At 35.7% G+C, this 15,931-nt stretch overlaps 1 protein-coding gene across 2 annotated transcripts in view; it reads left to right on the top strand.

The window, feature by feature from the left end:
- ACADM (acyl-CoA dehydrogenase medium chain) overlaps positions 1–15,931 on the top strand; it is a 41,425-nt gene that overhangs the window by 15,517 nt on the left and 9,977 nt on the right. For both annotated transcript variants that reach the window (XM_007978258.3, XM_038001860.2), the window contains exons 7-10: positions 5,200–5,330; positions 8,392–8,500; positions 12,040–12,180; positions 13,047–13,142. In XM_007978258.3, the coding sequence (XP_007976449.1) occupies positions 5,200–5,330; positions 8,392–8,500; positions 12,040–12,180; positions 13,047–13,142 (477 nt within the window). The remainder of the gene's footprint in view (positions 1–5,199; positions 5,331–8,391; positions 8,501–12,039; positions 12,181–13,046; positions 13,143–15,931) is intronic.

Here is a 15,931-nt window from a genome sequence, read left to right as displayed (position 1 = left end):
GTGCTTGCCTATAATCCCAGCTACTCAGGAGGCTGAGGCATGAGAATCACTTGAACCTGGAAGATGGAGGTTGCAGTGAGCAGAGATCACACCACTGCACTGCTGCCTGGGCGACAGAGTGAGTGAGACTATGTCAAAAAAAAAAAAAAAAAAAAAAAAGTGTCATCATAATTTCCTTGCTTATTTCCAGGAGAAGAGAGATCTACTTGTGATGTCTTTCGGATGTCAAAAAGTATCATAATAATCCCTTACTTCAGGAGAGAGAGATCTATTTAATGGAGCATTCTACACTTCAAGATCTGAGTCATTGTGTCAGGAAGTTCAGATTGAATGTAGGGCAATGTGTGTTTGAACTAGTAGTGTTTTGAATTAGTAAAAAATTAATGTTGGTTGGTCGTGGGGGCTCACGCCTGTAATCCCAACATTTTGAGAGTGGGAGGCAGGTGGATCACCTGAGGTCAGGAGTTTGAGACCAGCGTAGCCAAAATGGAGAAACCCCATCTCTACTAAAAATATAAAAATTAGCTGGATGAGGTGGCGCTTGTCAGCTACTCGGGAGGCTGAGGCATGAGAATCTCTTGAACCCAGGAGGCAGAGGTTGCTAAGTAAAGATGGCGACACTGCACTCCAGCCTGGGCAACAGAGTGAGACTTTGTCTCAAAAAAAAAAGCAGTTAATATGGGCTGGGCATAGTGGCTCATACCTGTAATCTCAACACTTTGAGAGGCTAAGGCGGAACTGCTTGAGCCCAGGAGTTCAAGACCAGCCTGGGCAACACAGTGAGACTCTGTCTCTAAATAAATAAATAAATAAATAAAATTAATGTGAACCTGCAACTGAAGAAAGAGCAACGTATTTGTTGAATGACTGAATGACTTGGGAAGAATAGTGTAGAGTTTATTTAAACCTCTGAAAACAACTCAACAAATTTTTAGATTAGATTTTTTTAAAAAGGTTACACACACACACACGCACACACACACACAGGCTCTATTCTTAAACTGTTGTTTACCTAAGAATTTTTACTTCTTGTTTACTCAAACATATTTCAATCTAAGGTGTGGTTGTTATACTGAAATACAGTAGATTTATTAGTTTTGAGCAAATAATGAGAATTCATCTTAACAGAAAACAATACTTGAAAATAAATGATTTTTATTTCAGATACCTAAATTTCAAGCAAACTGTTTAATAAAGGCATTTGTACATATTTGCTAGGAAATTTGCAATTTTTTTAAACAATTGAGAGTTTAGCTAAACATTCTCACTATTGTCTATAAGAACTGTGTGAAACATCTAGATTGTTCTCCTGTAGAATATAGTCAGCTCTCCATATCCATGAGGGAATAGTTTAGGACCTGTTGTACTCCACATCAATATTTTTGGTTGCCAAGTCCCTTATACAAAATGTACAGTTAGCCCTTCGTATCTGTGGGTTTTGATCCACAATTGGTTGAATTCCAAAACTCGTGGATGCCAAAGGCAAACTTTTAAAAAATTAAAATTTTATAACTTTTCTGATTATAAAATACTGAGTATAGAAATTTAGAAATGTTTAAAGTAGAACAAAAATATCTGTTATCCTTCAGATATGGAGTTAATTATTATTACTTCCTTATTGTAGTGCCTACCATATTTTTAGATATGTAATTGTGTTTGTAACAGTTAGCGCCCTATTATATACATGTAGTTTTATGTACTTCTTTATTTAACAACGTGAACATTTTCTTATGCCTTCCTTCTTTTTACATGCTGTAACAGTACTGCATAATTTGCTATCTAATGGATATGCTATAAATTATTTCACTGTTCTATACTGTTGAATGTTTAAACTCCTTGGGTTTTTACTTTAGAAAATAATGTTATGGTAAAAAATAATACAGAAAAAAATTTTTTAAAAAAATGATCAAATAAGAAGCCAAGAACAGGCCAGGCATGGTGGCTCATGTCTGTAATCCTAACACTTTGGGAAGCCAAGGCAGGAAGACTGCTTGAGGCCAGGAGTTCAAGACCAGCCTGGACAACGTTGACAGACTCTGCCACCAGTATATATATAATATGTATATAAAATATACATTATATAATATATTGTATAATATATAACATATTGTATAATATGTTATATAGTAATACTATAATATATAGTATTAGTATATATTATATATTAATGCTATATATTGTATGTGTAATATATAGTATTATATAGTGTTATAAATACAATATTTTATATTGTATAATATATACTATATATAATATACATATACTATATATACAATATATAATAAACTATATATTATATGTAAGTATATAATTATATATTTTATATATTATAGTTATATATAATTATATAATTATAAATATATAAATTATGTTGTATTATACATATACACAATATATAATTTATACATTATATAAATTATATGTATAATATATACTGTATGTAGTATATATACTATATAATATACTATATATGTCTATTACTATGGAATATACTATATTATGTATAATTATATATTATATATAACAATATATAAAAAATATATATATATAAAACAAAAAAGAAAAAGAAAAGACAACAACTCCGAAGAACCAGTAGTGACAAGCCATTTTGTATAGAAAAAAACAGGCCCATTTACTTCACAAACTTTAAAAACTTCACTGTATTATGAAACAGAAAGATGTCTAATATCATATTTCAGGGGAAAAAATACCTTAAAGTTGTTTAAAACAAAATTTTGGTACTTAAAAGGGGCATCTTTTATGGACAACTCCTTATTTTGTTATGATGCTGAATACATCATCAAATCTCCAGGTAGTGGAGTAATCTAGTTCAGTTAACTTGAGTGACACCTGAATCCCTTCTACAGAATCCCTGTCAAAAGCCATCTAGCTGACATGTTTTTATACCTCAGGTGCCTGGGAATCAACACCTTCTGAAGCAGCATCATTTGCGAGCATCTGTTATCATTAGACAAATATTTTAGATTACGTGATACTGAAGCACAGAACCTGTCATTCTTTTAAATAATTTTACCAGTTCATACTATAATAGGTGTTCAATAAATGTTAGAGTGATTTCACTGTAGTTTTCTCTTGGCTATATTGGCTTTCAGATGTTTGAGTAAGTTATTTTTATTTATTTACTTTTTGAGATGGAGTCTTGCTCTGTTCCCCAGGTTGGAGTGCAGTGGTGCAATCTTGGCTCACTGCAACCTCTGCCTCCTGGGTTCAAGCGATTCTCCTGCCTCAGCCTCCCAAGTAGCTGGGACTACAGGTGCGTGCCACCACGCCTGGCTAATTTTTTGTATTTTTAGTAGAGGTGAGATTTCACTGTGTTAGCCAGGATGGTCTGTATCTCCTGACCTTGTGATCTGCCCACCTTCGCCTCCCAAAGTGCTGGGATTACAAGTGTGAGCCACCAAGCCCAGCCGAGTGTAGTTATTATTTATTTATTTATTTATTTATTTTTTCTGAAATGGAGTCGCACTCTGTCTTGTAGGTTGGAGTGCAGTGGCACCATCTCGGCTCACGTCCCAGGTTCAAGTAATTCTTCTTCCTCAGCCTCCCAAGAAGCTGGGATTAGCCAGGCACCCGCCACCACGCCTAGCTAAGGTTTTGTATTTTTAGTAGAGACAGGGTTTTACCATGTTGGCCAGGCTGGTCTCGAACTCCTGACCTCAAGTGATCCACCTGCCTTGGCCTCCCAAAGTGCTGGAATTACAAGCCTGAAGCCTGACCCACCATGCCTGGCCCTAAGTAATCATTTACAATGTGCCTATATACACGTACTATTTTGAATTAAAATAAAATGTTTATAGTTTCTTTTTTGTTGTATTTTTTTAAAAAGTAAATCGACATGGGTTCTCGCTATGTTGATCAGGCTGGTCTTCAACTCCTGGTCTCAAGTGATCCTCCCATCTCAGCCTCACAGAATGCTAGGATTACAGGAAGGGGCCACTATGCTCGGCCCAATTTCTTTCTTCTTTGGACTGTAAGTACCTTAAGGGCAAGGAACTTGTTTCTTTAGTATCCACAGTACCTGCCACTCTTGAATTAACTTGCACTAACACTTGCCTTCTGCCATCCCCTTTTATCCATTACTGCTTGTGTCTTGTCATTCCTCTGTTTAAGAGCCTTAAGAGGTTCCCCTCAGATAAAATTTTAAATTTCTAATGTGATATAAAAGATTCTTGTCAACCATTTCATTCCTTTCTTTCCAGACTCATGTCTTACCATTCCCTTACATGCACAGAATTTACATACTGTGGAGCTCTGGTATTTTCAGCATTACAAACACTGGGTAACTCTATTTCTTATCTTCGTGTCATAGCATATCCCATTACTTATACCTGGAATGCATATTCCTCCTCTTTATCCCTCCTCCCAAAGAAGCCATTTTCCTTTTTGAGACTTAATTTAAACATCCTCTCCCCTGGGAAGCTAGTTTCTCAAGCCCCTTATCTGTGACTTTCACACACAGAGTTGCAGTATAGTTATTTATCTCCACTGTTACATTGTGAAAATCTCTAGGACTGAATGTCCTTTACCTCTGGTTTCCCCATATCCTAGTTTATATCGTGGTACGTAGTAGATACTCAATAAATGTTTACATGAATGAATACATGTGAAATTGAATTTAATGAACTTGTTTGAAGCTATCTAACATTTTCACTTTTTTGTTAAATATATGATTTGTTGACATACTTATGCCTAATTTTAATTATATATTAAATGTTTTTAGGCCAGGCACTGTGACTTGTGCCTGTAGTCCCAGCACTTTGGGAGACTGACACAGAGGATTGCTTGAGCCCAGGAAGTTGAGACCAGCCTAGGCAATATAGTGAGACTATATCTCTACAAAAAATTTAAAATTAGCCAGGCATGGTGGTGTGTGCCTGCAGTCCCAGCTATTATACACAGGAGGCTGAGGCGGGAGAATTTCCTGAGTCCAGAAAGCTGAGACTGCATTGAGCCTCTGTGTTCCAGCCTGGGCAACAGAGCGAGACCCTGCCTCTTACAAACAAAACAGAAAAGTTTTGACATTTGAGTGGTTTATTTGATTTTCTAAGAACATTTTAAGTTTAGATATTTAAAAATATGTAAAATACAGCTTAAAAAAATAAAACAATCCTGTTTCCAAACATTCAAAATTTAATCACTAACATTTAATTTCATTTCTCTTGTTTTTATATATTCAAGGCTTACTGTGTAACCGAACCTGGAGCAGGCTCTGATGTAGCTGGTATAAAGACCAAAGCAGAAAAGAAAGGAGATGAGTATATTATTAATGGTCAGAAGATGTGGATAACCAATGGAGGAAAAGCTAGTTGGTATGTTGTTCAAAACATCTTTGTATATTTTTTCTTAATTGTTTTATCTTCAAATCTCTCTTTCTTCTTTCTGTATATTTTTAAAACACTACAGTTAAGGTATGTTTGTGGAACTGGAAGGTCTATAGGAGATGATAAACAGTTAGGTGATTTTCAAAAACTATTTTTAAGCCCCCTGCACTATTTTTTCAAATTAACTCTCAGAAGTTTAATGTGTAAAATAAAATACAAATGCATGCTCTGTTTGAATCTGATTAGGAAGGCTAGCACTGTATCTACTTGGCTTATTATCTCCACTCCTCATCTCCTATACCAGCCATTCCTTGGAATCCTAAGACTCTAAGAAAAAGGAAAACCTTTGGTATAGTGCCTGTCTCCAATTGTCAGAAATAAACAGAAGCAGTCTTAAAACAGGTTATCCATTAGAGAAGGCAGAATTTGACTTTAATAAAATCTGGAAATTTCTAATATATGATCAAAAAATAATATGGAGGTCAGCAAAGGATCAAACATAATTTGTATAAATATAAAATATTAAAGAAAAACACTTGATTATTTGTTGATAAAAGATGAGGAAAATTCAATAAGTAACTCTTAAGTTCAATAGGAATCAATAGTATGAGCCTTTAAAAAACTAATGTAATTTTAAGCCAAAGTAATAGAAGTACAACATCAAATAGGAGAGAAAAAAATGGTGACAGTTCTGGGCAACACATTAAACATATATTGAAAAAATTGACTAAATCTAGAAGCAGGTAAGTGTCTTACATTGGGAGAAGCCTACGAAACATGTTCTGAAAAGCAGAGCCTTGGTTATTTTGGAAGAATCTTGAAGTTGTTCAAATATTATTACACAGAAAGATGATCAGGCTTATGTGTTTACTTCAGGATACCAGCTTAGAATTGATGGGTGAAAGTTAGAAAGATGTAGAATTGGGAAGGGGAAGGGATAGCCTTAGGAGATATACCTAATGTAAATGACGAGTTGATGGGTGCAGCACACAAACATGGCACATGTATACATATGTCACAAACCTGCATGTTGTGCACATGTACCCTAGAACATAAAGTATAATAATAAAAAAGAAAAGAAAAATGTAGAATTTAGCTTAATCTAAGGACAAGTTTTCCAGCAGCAGTGCTGTTAAGTTGTCATGGGAAATACTATATTTACCCATCACTACAAGTATATAGAGAGTTTCTATAATAACTTTTTATTGATTAGAATAATGTACTAAATGGCCTGTCTCTTTTTGTAAAAATTCTGATTCAATATATTTGTGTGCCATATAGTACAGTTTTCTAGCAAATAAAACATCATTTTTTCAGAATGAACCTACTAAAAAGTTATTTAGTTTAAACATATCAATCAATTCCTTATGAGCATCCTAAATATGTTCGATATTATGGAGTGCTATATCTTTACCTTTAAGCAATTCCTGGTAATACCAGCAACTAATAAAGAATGAAGAAACTTAAAATTTAACAAGTTGAGAGAAATCGAACCATGCAGTTTGAAGTTTTTGTAATTTTAAAAACGGATTAGTCAGGTGCAGTGACTCACATCTGCAATCCCAGCACTTTTGGAGGCTGAGGCAGGAAGATTGCTTGAGCCCAGGAGTTCAAGACCAGCTTGGGCAACATAATGAGACCCCATCTTTACAAAATTGAATGAAATAACTGATTACAACTGTTCACTGTTCATATAGTAAGGCAAATTAGATAACATATGAAACCAGATAACAATTTTTATGATTTTGTTACTATTAATATTAAATAAAACTATAGAATGAGTGGTAATGTATTGGTTTTAAGCAAAGAAAATAAGTTTGTGTTGTTAAGGGAAGAATATACCTTTTTAAAAGAATTTTTCATGTACCAGGGTATATGGAACATGAATTAGATGCTTGGATATTTGCATTTTTTTTCTTATGTTTCACTTCAAAATCTTTCTGAGAAATTCTTCTGTAGGAAAAAATCAGCAAATATTCGTAATAACTCAGCTATAACAAAAACACTAACTTGCTGCATAAAGAAACAGTAGTTGGAACATATGGGTCTCTGTTTTATATTATTCCTTTTCACAGGCAGCTCTATTTGTCCTCCTTTTCAAGATAGCATGCCCCTTAAAGAATAAAATTAGTTTTGGGAGAGAAAAAGTGCCAGTTTCAACATGCACAGACTGTCTTGTTATATTACATTATTATTATACCAGGGATTTTTACTTACAACTCATACTACTAAAACAAAGTTAAATAGCATATTGTAGTCCCTCCTTATCTTTGCAGGATACATTCCAGGAGCCCTAGTGGATACCCGAAGCTTCAGAAGTACCAAAGCCTATATATACTATATTTCTACACATATATACTTATGATAAAGTTTAATTGATAAAGTGGGCCCGGCAAGAGATTAACAACAACTACTAATGAAATAGAACTATAACAATATATTGTAATAAGTTATGTAAATGTTAGGCCAGGCATGGTCGCTCACACCTGTAATCACAGCACTTTAGAAGGCCCATGTGGGAGGTTCCCTTGAGTCTAGGAGTTTGAGACCAGCCTTGGCAAGGTAATGGGACTTCATCCCTACAAAAAATAAAATTAGCTGGGCATGGTGGTACGTGCCCATAGTACCAGTGACTCAGAAGAGGTGGAAGAATCACCTGAGCTGGGGAGGTCGAGGCTGCAGTGAGCCAAGATCATGCCACTGTACTCCAGCCTGGGCAACAGAGTGAGATCTTGTCCAAAAAAAAAAAAAAAAAAAAGTTATGTAAATGTCCTCTTTGTCTTTCAAAATATCTTATATGTACTGTACTGCGGGTAACTGAAACCACAGAAAGTGAAACCCCATGGAATGGGGGAGGGCCTACTGTGTTATTAGACATAGACCTCAAATACTATCTCTTCCATAGCTCTTTTAAACCTGATTATTTATTTCCTCATTTGTAAAATGTAGGTAATAATAATTGGGATTGTTAAGAGGATTAACTGAGAGAGCAGTCACCATGTGTTATTTGCTGATATTATCACCATTATCGGTTGTGTGTATCTCTTAGGTATTTTTTATTGGCACGTTCTGATCCAGATCCTAAAGCTCCTGCTAATAAAGCCTTTACTGGATTCATTGTGGAAGCAGATACCCCGGGAATTCAGATTGGGAGAAAGGTAAAGTGTTTATCAATGATTAGGGCCCCAAATATTATTTTAATTATAAATTGCAAATTACTTAACTTTCCTTTAATGAAAACATTTGTTTATAGTAAGTTGGAGTAAAAATAAAGCTGTGTTTTGATGATATTAGATCAAATAGTCTATATACTACTGAAGATTTTGTGAGCAGTCATTTCAAGTCATTTTGAAAGAGTAGTACCAACCTGTGGAGAAGGCTAATAACAGCTGTGAGGAATAATGAAGTAAAATCAAGCTACCATTTATATTACCTGACCAATAATAAGAATTTTGGATATTTCAAAGGACTTTCCCACACTTTTCCCCATTGGATCCTCACAGCAACCTTTTGGTAGGATAAGTGGCATTATGCCCATTTTACAGATAAAAACAATGTGACATAATTGAGATTATACTAGGTCATATAACACTAAGAAAAACGTCTATGCCTGAAAAGAGTGTAGAAAATAGCAAATAGCCTTGAATGTGGAAAGGCAAGAAAATCTTATTTAAATAAGAAAAGGTAATTTAACATATTTGAAAAGGTTTGTATTCTGAATATGTGGAGATAAATTTGGCGTTTAAAGTAGACTAAAGAGAAAAGAGTTTAAAATTTTATAACTCAGAGTTTAAAATTATAAATTTTATAAAGAAGGAAAGAAATGAAGTCAATAAAGTAATTTTCTTTCTTTCTTTTCTTTTTTTTTTTTTTTTGAGACAGCATCTCGCTCTGTTGCCCACGCTGGAGTGCAGTGGCAGGATCTCAGCTCACTGCAACCTCTGCCTCCTGGGCTCAGACAATCGTCCCATCTCAGCCTCCTGAGTGGCTAGGATTATTGGCATGCACCACTACACATGGCTAATTTTTGTATTTTTTGTAGAGACAGGGTTGTGCTGTGTTGCCCAGCCTGGTCTCAGACTCCTGGGCTCAAGTGATCCTCCCACCTTGGCCCCCTAAAGTGCTGGGATTACAGGCATGAGCCACTGCACCCAACCAAGGTCACAAAGTGAGAGGCAGAATTGAAATCAATATGAAGGTATCCTAGGACCTTACTCAGTGTAGTTTTTGATGCTATATTGTGCTATATTTTCAATCAGATATTAAAGGTAGAATGCACCTGACAAAACTGATGATACTGTTGTATGTAACAAAATATAAGAACTAAAAATTGTTGTGCTTTTCCCAAGAAATTGTTTTTTATTTATGTAACAGATCATGTTTCTGTCTTAGGAATAGTTGCTAGCAAACTTGGCCAAATGTATGGCCCATCTTTAGAAAGTATAAAGGACCTAACAGCTTATACTTTTTTTAGTAGTAAACTCACTCCTGATTTTATCTTGCTATTTCTAGTTTTTTTTTCTTTTTGCCTAATGTTCTCACTTAAAAAAAAAAAAAATCTCTACTTCAATAAATATTTATGTAGTGCATACTATATACAGTATTCTAGCTATTAGGGATACAGTATGGATCAAAAGAGACAAAAATCCCTGGCCTTAGGTAAATTACTTTCTAGTAAGGGATATAGATAATTATGTTGTGTATATTTAAGCCTCCTTAAATCTTTATTGAAACAAATGGATATTTACAAATTTGTGAAATTTGATGTTTTCAGGCCAGGTTTGGTGGTTCATGATTGTAATCCTAGCACTTTGGGAGGCTGATTTGGGAGAACTGCTTGAACCCAGGAGTTCAGGACCAGCCTAGGCAACATATTGAGATATTGAGACTTTACCTCTACCAAAAAAAAAAAAAAAAAAAATTTAATTAGCCAGTTGTAGTGACACACACCTGTAGTCCCAGGTATTTGGAAGGCTGAAGTGGGAGGATCACCTAAGCCCAGGAAGTCAAGGCTGCAGTGAGCCATGCTCGTGTGGCTGCACTACAGCCTGGATGACAGAGTGAGACCTAATGTTTTCAAATGTTTTATGTTTTAGAAATTACATGGTTTGAGATGAGCCCAGGAAGCATTTTGGTTTTAAATGTTGTGGGTTTGGGATGAATCTGGTAAGGTGTTTTCTCATTATATCTGAATGGTGGTACAAGATTCTAGTTTATCAACTTTTAAAGACAAAATAAAGGGATGTTGGTTTCTTTCTAGGTCAAACTATTGTTATCATTTCTTCAAACTCAGAAGCAGACTATTAAAACCAGCAAATTAAAGGATTAGTTTATAGCTCTTTGTTTCCAATGCTCCTGTTTCTCATTCTGCTTATTAAAAATGAGATCAAATTTTTTTCCTTATTAAGAGTTATGTCTGCAGTTTCCTCTCATGATTCAGCATAACACTAACAGTTATATACAAAGAGAAAGAGAAAAAATAGAGCAAATGTATCAAAATGTTAACAACTGGTGAATCTATTACAGGTGAAGGGTATATAAGTACTTATATGCCTATTACAACTCCTCCATTGGTTTGAAAATTTTTAAAACAAAAAGTTGAGGGAATGTAGCTAGTTTAGTAGTTTCTTATAAAGTCAAACATACACTTATCACATAACCAGTGCTCTTAGATAAATACCCAAGAGAAATGAAAATAAGGACCTATATACAAATGTTTATTGCAATTTTATTAATGATTGCTAAAAATGAGGAGGGGGGGTATCCATCAACTAGTGAAAAGATAATGGATATATGGTACATCCATAGAGTGGGATACTACTCAGCAGTAAAATAAATGAATTATTGATTGTGCAGCAACATGGGTGAATCTCAGAAGCACTATACTAAGTGAAAAGTCAGACACAGAAAGCAGACTTTATTATTTCACTTAAATGACGTTCTGGAAAAGGAAAAAATACAGGGAGAGAAATCACACAGTGGTTGCCAGGGGATAGGTGTAGAATAAGGAAATTGACTATAAAGGGAGAACAAGGTTACTTTTTGGGGTTCTAAAATACTCTATATTTTGAGCATGGTGATGGTTACACACACATACATTTGTCAGAGTTATTAGAAATGTATACATAAAAATGATGACTTTTCTACATGTAAATTATACCTCAATAAACCTAATTTTAACAGAGTCAAAGGAAAACAATTTTTATTCAGTAGATTATTTTACTAGCTCTATTAAGATTAAAGGTCTCAAATCAGATTGTGTTTACTAAATGTTTTTTCTGACATGGTAAAATAGATAGCTTTCAAACATATAATGAGATTTGTCTTTGTTGATAAGATGTACTTGTAGACCTTTAGACTAGTGTTGGTTTCAAAATTTGTGAAACGTTGTTCGAGATTATGGTTGGCAAATTTTTTTGTAAAGATCCAAATTATAAATATTTCAGGCTTTGCAGGCCATATCTCTGTCACAACTACTCAGTTCTGCCATTGTAGCAAGAAAGTAACTGTAGATGATATGTAAATAAATAGGTGTGATTGTATTCCAATAAGGCTTTCTTTGTAAAACAGGCATTGCAGACTATACTTTGTTGATCCCTGTTTTAGGTAATTGCAGAAAGTCATGAAACAGTGATTAAAGCAAAAATTGATACTGGCTCAAAAAAAATTCCTTAAAATATACCAATTTTCTTATTAGGAATTAAACATGGGCCAGCGATGTTCAGATACTAGAGGAATTGTCTTCGAAGATGTGAAAGTGCCTAAAGAAAATGTTTTAATTGGTGACGGAGCTGGTTTCAAAATTGCAATGGGAGCTTTTGATAAAACCAGACCTACAGTAAGTAATATAAGTTGACAATCCTTATAGGATCTTTTATTTATTACATTAAATAAGTAGTTTTACTTTAAAATTGTATGTTTAGTGTGTTTCTCTTTTTAATATCTGCTTATTTTATTAAGGGTATAGGAGAAATAATGTTACTTTTCTTTTTTTTTTTTTTGAGATAGAGTCACACTCTGTAACCAGGCTGGAGTGCAGTGGTGCAATCTCAGCTCATTGGAACCTTTGCGTCCTGGGTTCAAGAGATTCTCCTGCCTCAGCCTCATGAGTAGCTGGGACTACAGGCACCCGCCACACTGCCCAGCTAATTTTTGTATTTTTAGTAGAGATGGGGTTTCATCATATTGGCCAGGATGGTCTCGATCTCTTGACCTCGGCCTCCCAAAGTGCTGGGATTACAGGTGGGAGTCACTGTGCCTGACCATATTGTTACTTTTCTTAATTTTTTAAATAATTCTTCAACTTTTCTTACTATCCATTATAGAAATTATTTTAGCAACTGCAAAATTACTGTAGTTGGTGCTAGATTTGGAGAGGCAGTCCACCCTAAATATGATCATCCCGTTAATATGTACTCACTTTCTGTTTTCACTCATTAAGAATATTTCCCCTAGTAACGTTTCTCTTGTTAAACAAAACGAATGACTTTCTTCTAGAGTATGATACTATGCCTAACAAATGCCTCTTACTACCTTTAATTAACAAATAATATAAACTTACATGCCTATTCCCCACTCCCCACCAGTTTCTTGTTGCTGTACATCACCTTCTCTTTGTACACTCCCTAACTTAGACACTTAGGTAGATATTATGTGTTTTAAAGATAACATGAACTTTTGCTTTATAATATGTTAAAATGCTAGGTATCTTCTGGTGCTGTTGGATTAGCACAAAGAGCTTTGGATGAAGCTACCAAGTATGCCCTGGAAAGGAAAACTTTTGGAAAGTTACTTATAGAGGTAATTTTAATGCTGCTTGCTTTGTTCAAATGTAAAGACACTCATTATCATTTAATATTTAGAAATGATTTTTAAACCACAAACTAATCAATTTCTACTTTGATAGCAGGAAGATAATGTGGTTTTATCAAGATGAGTTTCAAAGACAAATTTCTTTTTAGATTGTGCCACTAACTATTGGTTACTTCTATATCTGACACTGTGCTATGCGATTTTTTTGTTTGTTTGTATGTTTTGAGATGGAGTCTCGCTCTGTTGCTCAGGCTGGAGTGCAGTGGCACAATATCGGTTCACCACAACCTCCACCTCCCGAGTTCAAGCAATTCTCCTGCCTTAGCCTCCCAAGTAGCGGGAACTACAGGTGTGCACCACTATGCCTGGCTAATTTTTGTATTTTTAGTAGAGATGGGGTTTCACTATGTTGACCAGGCTGGTCTCGATCCACCCGCCTCAGCCTCCCAAAGTGCTGGGATTACAGGAATGAGCCACCAGGCCCAGCCTTGTGCTATGCATTTTAAATATATTTTCTAATTCTCTCAGTAACACTTTTTTGAGTAGTATTATCTCTTTTAAGGATCAAGAAACTGAAGCTCAGAGGTATCAAATGATTTGTCCAAGGTTACACAATTTATAAGTCACAGATCCAGAATTCTATTTTATACTTTTTTTTTTTTTTTAGCGGTGGTGGGTGGGGGACAAATTCTTGCTCTGTCGTCCAGGCTGAAGTACAGTGGCATGATCTGGGCTCACTGAAACCCCCACCTCCCATGTTCAAGTGATTCTCCTGCCTCAACCCCCGAGTCGCTGGGACTACAGACACACACCACCACACCCAGCTAATTTTGGTATTTTTAGTAGAGACAGGGTTCCCTTATGTTGGCCGGGCTGGTGTTGAACTCCTGGCCTCAAGTGATCTGCCTGCCTCAGCCTCCCAAAGTGCTAGGATTACAGGCCTGAACCACTGCACCTATCCTATGTTATACTCTTAATTCTGTTACTTCCCATCTCTTCTCGAGTGTCACATAATTTTAGTACTATAAAGAGTTGTGTCTTCCATGAATTTCCAGGGTAATTCTTAAGTCTTATCCCTTCAAATATTGATGCCCCCCCATTATCTGTATTCTCTCCTGCAACTCACTATGAGTTGTATAGTGAACCTCCTATTTCTTTCTCTGTTTTTTTGTTTGTTTGTTTGTTTGTTTTTTGAGACAGTGTCTTGGTTGCCCAAATGTGAGTGCAATGGTACAGTCATGGCTCATTGCAGCTTCTCAGGATCAAGCAATCCTCTCACTTCAGCCTCCTAAATAACTGGAACTATAGGGGCACACCATCATGCCTGCCTAATCTTTTTATTTTTGTAGAGATGGGGTCTCACTGTGTTGCCCAGGCTGGTCTCAAACACCTGAGCTCAAGCAATCCTTCCACCTCGGCCCCTCATGAGCCTCCTATTCCTATCTCCATTTGTCAGTGGTTCTCTAACTATCTGTCATGAAAGACCAGTTTGTTTTAATTTCCAGTTAATGTGGACCATTATTTTTGTAAAATATAAGAATGTCACAACAATATTAAATTGCTGTAAAAGTTTGTAAATGCTTATTCTCATCTTCTGTACCATCAACCAGTAACAGTTTGTGAATCGGCACTGTGGACAAACTTGTATTAGCACTGCTCTGTGTCGTTTAACCTTAATTTTGTAATTTATCTTTCTGCACTATATTCTAGGTAATTTTTTCAGATCTGCTCTCTAGTTCTCTTATCTCGTGCCTAATCTATTTAATCTATCTATTGATTTTTTTATTAATGACTACTTTTCATTTCCAGATGTTATATTTGTTTTGTTCCATTATACCTTCTTTTCAACATTGTACCACCTTTTCCTTTTTTGTCATTAATCATGTAAAAATTCTTCATTTATAATCAATTTCAGATTTTTTTGTTATCTTCAATTCTTAGGGTGCTAATCTTTCAAGGTGTATTGTGTCTCCTAACTCTTTTATGGTCAGTTATTTTGCTTTTATTTTTTATTTGTAAACAACTTATCTGCAGGAAGTACTATATTTGTCAGAGCATTATAGAAGCATATTAGAAACTGGCTTTTGTACTTTTTTGGCACTTTTATTAGGTACTCCAGAGATTTCACCATTCTAAGAGCTGTTATTTTACATTCATTTCTCGACTTGGGGACTTCTGTATCACAGAGGCCATGTACATTGATCCCACACATTAAGAAACTCCCTACATTCCAGTCTGGGCAACAGCGTGAGACCCTGTCTCAAAACAACAACAGTAACAAAAGACCTTTTTTTTCTTGTTCTTTTTTTAACCCTCCTGGGCAAGAGAAGTACAAGGTGTTGGAGAATTCCCTCTCCTAGCTAAAGGAAACCGTAACAGACGGGACCTGGAAAATCGGGACACTCCCACCCTAATACTGTGCTTTACCAACAGGCTTAGCAAATAACACACCAGGAGATTATATACCGCGCCTAGCTTGGAGGGTCCCACACCCACAGAGCCTCGCTCACTGCTAGCCCAGCAGTCTGAGATCGAACTGCAAGGTGGCAGCAAGGCTGGGGAAGGGGAATCCGCCATTGCTGAGGCTTGAGTAGGTAAAAAAGTGGCCAAGAAGCGTGAACTGGGTTGAGCCCACTGCAGCTTTGGGAGGCCTGCCTGTCTCTTGTCGACTCCCCTCTGGGGGCAGGGCATAGATAAAAAAAAGGCAGCAGAAACTTCTGCAAACTTAAATGTCCCTGTCTGACAGCTTGGAAGAGAGTAGTGGTCCTCCCAGCATG

The sequence above is a fragment of the Chlorocebus sabaeus genome, chromosome 20 (assembly GCF_047675955.1).
Source record: "Chlorocebus sabaeus isolate Y175 chromosome 20, mChlSab1.0.hap1, whole genome shotgun sequence".
Lineage (NCBI taxonomy): Eukaryota > Metazoa > Chordata > Mammalia > Primates > Cercopithecidae > Chlorocebus > Chlorocebus sabaeus.
This window is presented reverse-complemented; position numbering and strand designations above follow the sequence as displayed.